The 12630-nt window shown below is 38.1% G+C and overlaps 1 protein-coding gene across 3 annotated transcripts in view; it reads left to right on the top strand.

The window, feature by feature from the left end:
- The window catches only part of CCDC186 (coiled-coil domain containing 186), a 49709-nt gene that overhangs the window by 28598 nt on the left and 8481 nt on the right, over positions 1-12630 (top strand). For all 3 annotated transcript variants that reach the window (XM_055560725.1, XM_055560726.1, XM_055560727.1), the window contains exons 7-14: positions 1363-1467; positions 1947-2045; positions 2210-2296; positions 3160-3302; positions 6013-6268; positions 6911-7100; positions 8242-8322; positions 11553-11763. In XM_055560725.1, coding sequence (XP_055416700.1) covers positions 1363-1467; positions 1947-2045; positions 2210-2296; positions 3160-3302; positions 6013-6268; positions 6911-7100; positions 8242-8322; positions 11553-11763 — 1172 coding nt within the window. The remainder of the gene's footprint in view (positions 1-1362; positions 1468-1946; positions 2046-2209; positions 2297-3159; positions 3303-6012; positions 6269-6910; positions 7101-8241; positions 8323-11552; positions 11764-12630) is intronic.

The following is a 12630-nucleotide window of genomic DNA, read 5'->3' as shown; positions in this document are numbered from 1 at the left end:
AAGCCATTTGAAGTGGAGAAACAAGATAAGGAGAAAAGGGAGATTTGGTGTTTGGGAAAACCAGCCTGACTAGAACAGAAGATTCATGTTAAGTATTCCTTCATTAATTTGGTATTTATTACATGAACAGTTCATATGTGAATACTGAGCTAGCTGTTACCCAGAAGCTGTCTTCTCAGTAGGGAAGCATGTAATGAGCTACAGTAGAAAGTACCATTTGTTCCAGTGTCGGGGTTCCCTGGATTCTGTCTGTGGGAAGGCAGAATAGCAGCTTCTGTCCCTTCCTAAAGGGAACCTACCAGGAGAAGATGATACCTAAATTTTCATTAGAAATCCACGTGGTACCCCAATTATGGCACTGTACGGGTACTCTGGTGGAGAACGTTGAAGGGTAGGGCTGTACTTGGACAATCACTACAGGAAGTCCAGCAAGGTAAGAAAACAGAGAAGGGAAGAAGGGGGTGGGGGTAAGAAATATACTGCCTTATAGACAGAGGAAGGCTATTAAAAGAGTCAGGAGTGGATCAGAACTGGAATAGGTAAGTCAGGAATAAGAAATTAGAAAAAGCAGCTGGATCTGATGAGAAAGTCTTCCATGCAAACCATCAGAATGGCTATTTTAATACAGTGGTGAGGAAGAGAAACCAAATTGCAGCATGAATCTGTGTAAAAAAAAAAGTTATGAATAGGTACCTTGGCCATAAAACAAAGAATCGTCTTTTATGTGGGTCTACAAAGAACTGCTTAAACATTTTGCATTTTTGTCTTTTCAAGTTAGTAACTTCTGGTGATTTGCTGAAAACGATCAAATTTGACTTTATTCAATGACTTGATCAATCAGCTGTGCAGGCCGCATTAGTTTTTCGTCAGAAGTGCAAAGCATTGTTACTGGAATAGCTTCTGAGTCCGGTGGCAGTGCTGAGACGAGAACTTGCTCTACTCTCTGGCCGTGGTTCTCACCAGTCATCACATCACTGTGCCAGCCTTGTTGCTGTCTGTAAATTAAAAAAAAAAAAGCCTTCCTCCAGCATAGGGAAAATCCAGTTCCCTCCTGTGGGTTTCTTCTTGCGTGTCCCCTTTACTTGAACACAGAACACTTCACTGCTGACTCGTTTGGTTACCAGTGTGTGGAGGCTTTTCCCTTAGCAGTTGTGTGTGACACCAGCCGAGTGACCTACAGTTGAACTCACTTTGATATTGTCTATCCAGAGAGTGTCAGTCCCACAAAACCTCCCCAACCTGCCACTTCAGACGCCAGGCCCCGGCCCAGCCTATGAGGGGTTTCAGGAGCTCTGTCAGGAATTGGGGGCAGAGACCAATATCTATTTTCTGTCATCTCACACTATCTTTTTGTCAATGCAGGAAACCAAAGATAAACTCAAAGAAACAACAACAAAATTAACTCAAGCAAAGGAAGAAGCAGATCAGATTAGGAAAAATTGTCAAGATATGATAAAAACATATCAGGTATGCTAAAGTTTTGAATAGATTTATTTATAACAAGTTATAACAAGTTTTAGCAAATATTAATACTCTTTGTTTCATAAATTTTTGTATCTGTAGTATTTGAAGTGTGGAGTAGATTTTCTAGGGCAGCTAAATTAAATGCAGGCTCTTTCCTATGTTAAAATACTTGCAGCTTAAATAGAAATCTTATTAGAAAAGTTTTTGGACAAATAAAAACACTGTAAAACTTTAGAAGAAAGATGAGTACAAGGAAATGTATAATTTAGGGAAAAAAAGCCCACTCTGTATAATATGCATATTAAATACTCTCTTCTGTTGGTGCAGAATTGATATATTTAAAATTTTTAATGCAGTCATCAATTTTAGATGCATGAGCTGTGTATTTTATGATTAGTAAACTTAATTGCAAAAGCTGTCTTCACATTTCAAAGCATAAAACTTTAAAACTTGCCATACTTTTGTCGTTTCTTTTCCCTTAGGAGTCAGAAGAAATTAAATCAAATGAGCTTGATGCCAAACTTAGAGTCACAAAAGGAGAACTTGAAAAACAAATGCAAGAAAAATCTGACCAGCTAGAAGTGAGTAGCTCTGTATTTGTATACCTTAGATGGTGTAATTTTGAAGGAGAGAAACAAGTGCTTATTGCCATCTACTTTTAAGGTCTTTTAGAAGGAGCAGGCAATAAATGTTAGATCTGGTTTAGCATATAATGATTTGTGGTTTCTTTTGAACTTTTAAAAAGATGCATCATGCCAAAATAAAGGAACTAGAAGATCTGAAGAGGACATTTAAGGAGGGCATGGATGAGCTCAGGACACTGAGAACAAAGGTAATTCAGTCTGTGGTCGTGACCCTAGAGGACGGGTAAACAGCTTTCATTTAGTCCTCATTCTGATGTTTAAATGTTGGGGCAAGGATATTTATATAGAAATGATCTAAAATCAAGAAGTAGCGTGTCAATTACCTAGCAACAAAATTGACTCTTAGAGAAATAAAAATGTCTTCCATTTCAGTCCCTTTAAAGTGTTTGCCAAACATTCCTGTTTCATAGCACATTTGCTCTATCTGTAACTTGTCCTTGGACCTCTGATCTAAAGGCAGTCTTACTAGCAAATTAATTGGGAAGATACATGGGCTTTAGAACTGTGTCAGAAAATAATAGAAAGACTGTACATTTCTCTTGAATATATTTCATAGTCTTGTATACAGGTTTAATTTTTAACAGTCTCTCAAGTCGTTTCCAGTGTTTATGGTCCTTATAAGAATAGTATCCCTTTTAATATAAGTGTGAAATATGCTATCATTGTGTATGTTCCATTTACTTAGAAATAAGCTTTTAGGTAACTGTCTTGAATTTATGATCACTTAACTTTTAAAGTGTCTTTCATGTGCCCTTCTATTTTTTCTTTATGCCAGTACTTTGAGGTAGGTAGGGAAGGTATATCCTCTTCAGATGAGAAAATGGAGGTGCAGCAAAAATGAAGTGGCATGCTAAAACTGCCATGACTAAATCATGAGAAATCTGAGACTGAAACACAGGAGTATTAACTTCTTGCTGTATTTTCTTCATGTTAATTAATACTGCTTCACAATTCAGCTCAGATTATTAAAATATAACCACTATCTGAAATAGCTAATAAGGAACAAGAAAATACTGTTTTGTAGTTTAACTTGCTTATGATTATTTGATAGGTAAAATGTCTAGAAGATGAACGATTGAGGACAGAAGATGAATTATCAAAATATAAAGAGATTATTAATCGCCAAAAAGCTGAAATTCAGAATTTGTTGGACAAAGTGAAAATTGCAGATCAGATACAGGAGCAGCATCAAAGGTATAAAATGAGCGACTTCTGTTTGTGCTAATCAACAGGCTTTTTGATTCTATCTAAGTTGGTGTTTTTAAATGCAGTCATTGCATTAAATAAGAATAATCTTATATTTTACTAGGCAAAAAAATTTTTAATTCCTATCTTCATTTGAACTGTTTTGGATTATTTTTGAGGTTCCCAACACAGCTTCTAAAAATCAAAGTTTATATTCTTATGTAAACATTGGCAGTAATTATTTATAAGACAGAATGGATTGTGGTTTTTTTTTTAAATCCATTCCTTAGCTTTCAAATTCTGTTACTTATACACAGTAGTGTTTCTTCTAAAAGGTAGATTTGTATCTCTGTCTATATCTTTGCATGTATGTAGCTTGCAATCAGGAGGTAACATTATTCCTTGGCTTCTTATAACACCAGTTAGCTGAGTTCTACTTAGGACTTTACCTGACAAAGCCTGGATTCAGACTGGATCCAAATATCTTGTTTTTTATACCCTACCAACACCCAGGCTGCTGAGTGTTGCTGAAGAGATCTTCACCATCATCCAGATGATGCTGCTATAAATTCATGGTTAGCAACCTCAGCTGGGACTACTACTGCACCCCCAGTCCTACCATATGTCCTTTGAGTCTTCTCCCCCATCTTCTTAGCGTCTGTTCCAAACCATACTGCTTTCACAGTAATCTCCTCTCTCTCCTCGCTCTTTACTCTTGGCAGAAAAAAGGGGGCTATCAGGTGACGCTTCTCTCAGCCTCTTGCTATCAGTCCTGTGAGCTTGCCTGCATCTGCAGTCATTTTTCCTTCTGTTTTTGTGCAAGAAATGTTCCTATTTCTGAATCAAATTGTGGTCTCAACTTCTACTGTGGATCCTATGCTCTTCTGCCTTCTCAGGGTCTTCCTTGATTATTCCTTCTTTTTCCTTTATCTCTTACCTCCCTCTTTTCACTGTCTCCCTCTTTTCTTCTGTCTACATTTAAATGTTGCTCCATCTTAAAAACTTCAGAAATCCTATGATCGCCCTTCTCCTTTTCTTCACAACCACGTCTTTATAGAATCATCTGTAGCCCTCCTCCATTTGTGTGCATCCTTTGCTCTTCTATTTCTCTCCATTTTCTTCAAGCTTCCCCAGCGTACCGTTACAAACTGCTAATACAGCCTTAAATATAGTAGATACTTCCCAGATTAAGCCATGCTTGAGTTCTCAGTATGGACACACTAAGCCCCTTACCTTTCTTGACGTGCTCCATTCCTTTGGCTGAAGCCAAATGAATTTCGTTGTGTTCTCCTGGTGTTCCTCCCCAACTTTCTGGCCAGTCTTTTTTTGTCTCCGTGGTAGCCCTCTCTTTCTGTCATAAAGCTGTCTTTTATTCTTATTTTATTATACCCTTGGGTGATCCTAACTCTTCCTGTAATGTGTTGCAGAACCTTCAAGTTATTATCTTTAAGCCCTTTTGCTGAGCTCTAGACATGCAAATGTCAAAGACGCCTCAGACTTTTTAACATGTCCAAAACTGGTTCATCTGTCTTGCCTGCAAATACGTTTCTCTGATGTTGCTGAGATGAGTGATGAGTGTGACATCCAAACAATTTTCCAATCCCGAAACCTGGGGATTACCCTTGGCTCTTCTGTCCTTTCCCTCACATGTCACCAGTTACAAAATATTTCTGATGCTAACTCATTAATATCTTTCAAGTCCATTTACTTTTTACATCCCCATTGCTACTACCATCATCTAAGCCATCATCAGCTCTCATCTAGAAAACTGTCACGGCTTCTAAACTGCTGCTGCTGTTGTTTGCTTACTTCCCTTTTAGTCAGTGTACTACAGTGTAGTTAACATGATCTTTTTTAAAAAGGAAGTCTCAGACCTTTCAGTGATTCCCATTGCCTCAAGGATTGCCTAGTGAGTTCAGATGCCTTAACATGGCTTGATCATTAGTAACATTGCTTCTCCTCCTGTGTGTTCTCCTTTTTCATTCTGTATTTTAGCAGTAGTTGGTTAACAAACGTTGATTAATTGTCTCCTAGGTGTGGAGCCCTGTGTAAGTGCTAGGATATAGAACAGTCTTCATCCTCATCAGTATTGAATATCTGTCTGTTAGTATCAACAAGACGTCATTCTCTCGTTCCCTCGCCAGCTTGGCACATACTGTTTCCTCTGCCTGGAATGTGTTGTCTTCTCGCACTCACTCCTGCTGCTGCTCTTACTCAGGAATCTGCACTCTGGCCCACAGGCGTCCCGGCGCGCTGCCTTTTTTGTAGAGAGACTCTTTCTGGGTGCACAGCCACTGTCACCCCTTAGGTGCTGTGTGGCTGCTCTCACACGACCGTGGCTCCGTTAGAACAGCTGCAACAAAGGCCACATGCCCAGAAACAGGATGTTGTTTCCTCTCTGGGTCTTTTATAGGAAAAGTTTGCTAACCCTTTAAGTATTATTTTAATCACTTACACTCTGTGCTTTCATCATCAAAAATGTTTTTTCACAGTGCTTGATTAAAAGCTCTTTGAAACCAGGAGTTAGATCAGTCTTGCTTATAGCTCTTAGTGAGCTCTTAGTTCCTAGCATATATTAGGTGTTCGTAGTGATCCAAATAAATATTTGAATGAATGAATAAAAGTACCTTTATAAAGCATTTCAATCAATGAAAATTCTCAAACCCTTAATGTCCTTTAATAGTTAATTTTTTTCTGAAATATAAACTTTGTTTTTTAGAGGTAAACAAGAAATTGAAAATTTGAAGGAAGAAGTGGAAAGTCTTAATTCTTTGATTAATGACCTACAAAAAGACATCGAAGGCAGTAGGAAAAGAGAATCTGAGCTACTACTGTTTACAGAAAAGCTCACTAGTAAGAATGCACAGCTGCAATCTGAATCCAATTCTTTGCAGTCACAGTTTGATAAACTTTCCTGTAGTGAAAGTCAGTTACAAAGCCAATGTGAACACATGAAACAGACAAATATGAATTTGGTAAGTATTAGTGTACATTTAACTTTTAAGGCAACACAGCAAGAAGCACAAATTAAGTTTCCCTAAAGATGTAAACCTAATGGTGGATGATTAAGCTCTTTTTGGTGGGACAAGCACAGACTTTTTGATAATTTCAGATGCTATGAGAAATGTCAGTTTTTCCTTTCAACTTACGTGTTTTTTTAATAAAATTTCTCCCTAACATTGTTATGAAGAAGTATTTCACTTTTGAAAGTAAGAAAACCAGGATTTTTGTCATTCCTAACTGGAATTACCATGTATTTCTTAATAGGACTTTAAATTTCTGTATTTTTATAGCTTAAAAATGGTTTAATATTTCCAAGTTGTGAGGGGGTCTTAAGTTACTCTTAAAAATAATTTAAGACTTTAGTCCAAAACTGCAGAGACCTGTATCACATGTTGTTTTGCTTGTGTGAGGTGGCAGATGCATTAATACATCACTCCTCCCCTTCTCCCCCCACCCCACTTTACTGCATAAGAAATTTGAGGAACACAATAAACAACCTGGTAAGGAGTGATGATAGAAGAATTTACTACCAAAGGGCTTGTATTTTTAAGGTTTTAAACTCTGAGCCGTAATTAAAACATATCAAAAATCGGTATTTTTATTTTAATATTTAGGAAAGTAGATTGTTAAAAGAAGAAGAACTGCGAAAAGAGGAAGTCCAGGCTCTGCAAGCTGAACTCACTTGTAGACAAACTGAAGTTAAAGCATTGAGTACCCAGGTTGAAGAATTAAAAGATGAATTAGTGACTCAAAGACGTAAACATGCCTCTAGTGTCAAGGATCTTACCAAACAACTTCAGCAAGGTATACAGTTCTTCTGCACTTAGAACTTAAATGTTCTTGTTTCTTTTTGTTGAAGGATTTATAGAAAAAATATATTTTACATTAGTTTCTCTACAGCTCTATAGAGCTGTAGATTCTTTTTAATGTTCATAAACCAAATGACTGACCTTGTTGTTTCATAAATAGTTTAAAGCATGTTCTATGCTAAAATACATTTGTTCACAGAATCACAGAATATAAGAATGGGGAAAGTGCCTTCCAGGACAGCAATGTCTAGACTTTGTTAATCACATGTTACTATCAATGAAAAGCATTTAAGTATTCGTTCTCCAATTTGTAAATTGTATACATGTATTACTCTATTTTATGCACATTAGAAAAACATGAAAAATATAAATTTTAGAAGATCAGATTAAGTAGAGTGCTAGTATTTTCTGCCTACACCTGTCTGTGAATTGTTATGTACAGCATCTAGGGTACCTGCACCCACCTTGATGACCTCTAACTTAGAGATTGTTGAATCCTAACCCTAAATTTTAGGGGAAACTGAAATCCAGAAAAGTTATAAATTTCCAGAACACAATGATTGACAGCTAGAACTGGAACTCAAATTTCTGTCATTTAAAAATTTATACAGTTATGGAGTCTGCTATGTGATTGGATACCCAGTTGAAGAAGAGATAGTCTGACGTCCTGTTCTCTACTACTCCCCACTGTTTTATTTGTATTAAAATAGGGTGACATAAAGTAAAAGGGTAAAAGAGACTTAGCATTTACTTAATAGAAATATATTCAGATACTTGCCAGAAGAATTTAGTTTTCATAGATATAATTGAAGGGAAATTTGGGGGGATTTTCTGGTACTGTGGAGTTCTTTTAAATCTTTCAGGATTCCAGAAGTTAGGTTCTGTGTACCTAAGTGATGTCAGTATTGGTTGTCATCATAATATTATTTCCATGTACTTTGTATTTGACCTGTGCATTTCTAGATGTCATTTTATGTGAATGACCCTACAGACCTTCTGTTGAAAGTATGTATTCAAGAAATTTCTTTTGTCGCTTATGCCATTTTGGCCTAAGGGACTTTAGCAGTTAAAATCAGAGATAGTGGGGGCAGATGGTCGTGATTGTTGCCACAAGTAATCCATTTCTTTTCCTGCAGCACGAAGAAAGTTAGATCAGGTTGAGAATGGAAGCTGTGATAAAGAAGTCAGCAGCATGGGAAGTCGTTCTAGTTCATCAGGTAAAAACTAATGCTTTTATAGTTGTTTTTCAGTGATTAATTATCAAAAGAAATGGCATTTTTTGTTTTACAAGGTATCGATATGTTTTTCTGTAATTTTGAATTATAAAAAGCAGTGGTTATATACAATTACTTTGTAAAAAATATTTCCAGTTAAAACATTTAAGTTGTAATCATTACACAGGATTTTAAGTTTGTCATGGGGTTCTATACCATCTGTCTCCTTACCTCCTTTTCCTTACCTGCTTTTTCATTCTGTGCAACAATTTCTTCTTCCATTTTTCAGTTCAGATTTGTATCCATCTCTATGAAAGATATGGTATAGCATGTCTTCCATTTTCTTTTTAATTTTATATTGCTTTTAACACCTGAGACCTAATGAGATGAGGTCATCATTATATTTCAGATTATATATTATTATATGTATTTCTGAATCTTTTTGCTTTTTCATGGTAAATATGCCTCTTGTTGAGTCGCTCAGTCGTGTTCAACTCTATTTGCAACCCCATGGACTGCAGCCCCTCCAGGCTCCTCTGTCTATGGAATTCTCGAGACAAGAATACTGGAGTGGGTTGCCATTTCTTTCTCCAAAAATGCCTCTAGTTTAAAACAAAAATTAGTAGTCTATAAGATTGATTGATAGCATTGTGAAAATGATAATTAGCAAAATGTCAGCATATTTATCATATTTGGAATGCTAGGAACCATGCTGAATGCTTTAAACATACCTACTCACAGAATAGTCATGTGAGATAAGTGTTATAATTCCCATTTTATAAATGGGGAAACTTAAAATTCAGAGTGGTTCTATCAGTTCAGTTCAGTCACTCAGTCGTGTCCAACTCTTTGCGACCCCATGGACTGCAGCACGCCAGGCCTCCCTTTCCATCACCAACTCCCGGAATTTACTCAAACTTGTCCACTGAGTCGGTGATGCCATCCAGCCATCTCATCCTCTGTCATCCCCTTCTCCTCCTGCCATCAATCTTTCTCCGCATCAGGGTCTTTTCCAATGAGTCAGCTCTTTGCATCAGGTGGCCAAAGTATTGGAGTTTCAGCTTCAGCATCAGTCCTTCCAATGAATATTCAGGACTGATTTCCTTTAGGATGAACTGGTTGACTGCAGCCATGAAATTAAAAGACATTTGCTCCTTGGAAGAAAAGTTAATGACCAGCTTAGACAGTGTATTAAAAAGCAGAGACATTACTTTGCCAACAAAGGTCTGTCTAGTCAAAGCTATGGTTTTTCCAGTAGTCATGTATGAATGTGAGAGTTAGACCATAAAAAAAGCCGAGCTCCAAGGAATTGATACTTTTGAACTGTGGTGTTGGAGAAGACTCTTGAGAGTCCCTTGGACTGCAAGGAGGTCCAGCCAGACTGTCCTAAAGGAAATCAGTCTTGACTTTCCCCAGATCCACAGTGACAGAACTCAGACTCTAGAGGCTGCATGCCACGACATTTTCATTGCCTCCCAGGAGTTGCACGGTAGGGGAAAAACATCATCAACTCTTATAATAGTGGAAAAAATGTATAGTAGAAAGAACATGGGTTTGAGATTACACATAGGTATTTAGATCCCAGCTCTACCATTTACTAGTGTAAGAGTTGGGAATACCAGACCACCTGACCTGCCTCTTGAGAAATCTGTATGCAGATCAGGAAGCAACAATTAGAACTGGACATGGAACAACAAACTGGTTCCAAATAGGAAAAGGAGTACGTCAAGGCTGTATATTGTCACCCTGCTTATTTAACTTATATGCATAGTACATCATGAGAAACGCTGGACTGGAAGAAACAGAAGCTGGAATCAAGATTGCCGGGAGAAATATCAGTAACCTCAGATATGCAGATGACACCACCCTTATGGCAGAAAGTGAAGAGGAACTAAAAAGCCTCTTGATGAAAGTGAAAGTGGAGAGTGAAAAAGTTGGCTTAAAGCTCAACATTCAGAAAACGAAGCTCATGGTATCCAGTCCCATCACTTCATGGGAAATAGATGGGGAACAGTGGAAACAGTGTCAGACTTTATTTTTCTGGGCTCCAAAATCACTGCAAATGGTGACTGCAGCCATGAAATTAAAAGACGCTTACTCCTTGGAAGGAAAGTTATGACCAACCTAGATAGCATATTCAAAAGCAGAGACATTACTTTGCCAACAAAGTTTCGTCTAGTCAAGGCTATGGTTTTTCCTGTGGTCATGTATGGATGTGAGAGTTGGACTGTGAAGACAGCTGAGTGCCGAAGAATTGATGCTTTTGAACTGTGGTGTTGGAGAAGACTCTTGAGAGTCCCTTGGACTGCAAGGAGATCCAGCCAGTCCATTTTGAAGGAGATCAGCCCTGGGACTTCTTTGGAAGGAATGATGCTAAAGCTGAAACTCCGGTACTTTGGCCACCTCATGCGAAGAGTTGACTCATTGGAAAAGACTCTGATGCTGGGAGGGATTGGGGGCAGGAGGAGAAGGGGAAGACAGGATGAGATGGCTGGATGGCATCACTGACTCGATGGACGTGAGTCTGGGTGAACTCCGGGAGTTGGTGATGGACAGGGAGGCCTGGCGTGCTTCGATTCATGGGGTCGCAAAGAGTCAGACACGACTGAGTGACTGAACTGAACTGAACCTTGGATAAGATAGTATTACTTAACTTAAATCTACAAAATGGGATTGGAAAAAAATATGTCTTTGTAGGATTAAAGAAGATTAGAAATTCTTCTCAATGGATATTGGTAAAAAGAAATAGCTACCATTTACTTAGTGCTTACTGTATGCTGCTCTAACCTCTTCGGACATAGTAACTCATTTAAATGAGGATAGCAGTCCAGTGAGGCAGATCATACCATGGTTCCCGGTTTTAAATGATGTGACTGTGATGCAGAGTCCAGAGTCGCAGAGCTACTGGGAGGACCAGCTCCAGAGCTTCAGCTACTGGTTATATTCTGTCTTGTGACTTTTTTCTCTTTCTATGCGTCTCCGTTTAATTTTGGTGTCTTGAGTTTCTCATTTCTCTATTGCCACTTCATATTTCTGTTTTTTAGACCCTTTTTTTGTATCATCAGTCTATTCAAAAACAAGAACTCAAGTCAGATATGGTCAGATATGACTTGAGTTCTGTGCCCAGCTCTGTTAGATTGAATATTTGAAAATGATAATAGAAGAAATAATGACTGAGATTAGAGTTGACTCCAGACTAAGTACAATAAGTTAATTTTTTTTTTTGGTCTTAGGGTCCCTCAATGCTCGAAGCAGTGCAGAAGATCGATCTCCAGAAAATACTGGGTCGTCAGTAGCTGTAGATAACTTCCCAGAAGTAGACAAGGCCATGCTGATTGAGAGAATAGTAAGGCTGCAAAAGGCACATGCCCGGAAAAATGAGAAGATAGAATTTATGGAGGATCATATCAAACAGCTGGTGGAAGAAATTAGGAAAAAAACAAAGTATGTATTTTTTTTTCCTCTTTGTGTGTGTGTTTATGGCTGTGCTGGGTTTCCGTTGTCGTGTGCCAGCTTTCTCCAGTTGTGGGGAGCCGTGGCTCCTCTGGTTGTGGTACTTTGGCTCCTCGTGGCGGAGGCTTCTCTCGTTGCAGACCACAGGCTCCAGGGTGCGCAGGCTTCGGCAGTTGTGGCGCACGGGCTTAGTTGCCCCTTGGCATGTGACATCCTCCCAGACCAGAGGTTGAACCTAGGTCCTCTGCAGTTGGCAGGCGGATTCTTAACCACTGAACCACCAGGGAAGTCCCAAAGTGTGTATTATTATGGTACTGGGGTCTGTGTTCAGAATACCATTATTCATACGATAAAGTTACTGAATTCAAAATTAATTATATCAAGAGCCTTTCTTTCAAAAAATGTTTTTAAAACTATGATCATATAGTTCTCAATCTTTTATTGGTCACTTATTTTTGTTCTAGGTTTTGGGAATACAGAAATGAAAGAAAGCATAGGTTTTTCCTTTAAGGTGATATAGAGTTCCATAGGTGTTAAACTTGTTTACTAGAATAACTTTGAACTTAAAAATAGATTGTGCTCTGCTTAGCTTCTTATTTTCAAGCTGGTGGTTCTAAGAGATAATGGGGTTGTGGATTATCATTCCTGTTGAGCAGGACACAGGTATTACAAATTTAGGGGAAATTTTGCCCATGACTTTTATTAAAAAAAATTTTTTTTTAAGTTACCAAAGCCATTCTTTTTTTTCCACACATTTATTTTTATTTATTTATTTTTGTCTGTGCTGGGTCTCTGTTGCAGCATGTGGGATCTAGTTCCCCTACCAAGGATTGAACCTGTGCCCCCTACATTGGGAGC

Source organism: Bubalus kerabau, chromosome 22 (assembly GCF_029407905.1).
Source record: "Bubalus kerabau isolate K-KA32 ecotype Philippines breed swamp buffalo chromosome 22, PCC_UOA_SB_1v2, whole genome shotgun sequence".
Lineage (NCBI taxonomy): Eukaryota > Metazoa > Chordata > Mammalia > Artiodactyla > Bovidae > Bubalus > Bubalus kerabau.
Note: the sequence above shows the minus strand (reverse complement) of the source record. Positions and strands in the feature narration are given on the sequence as shown.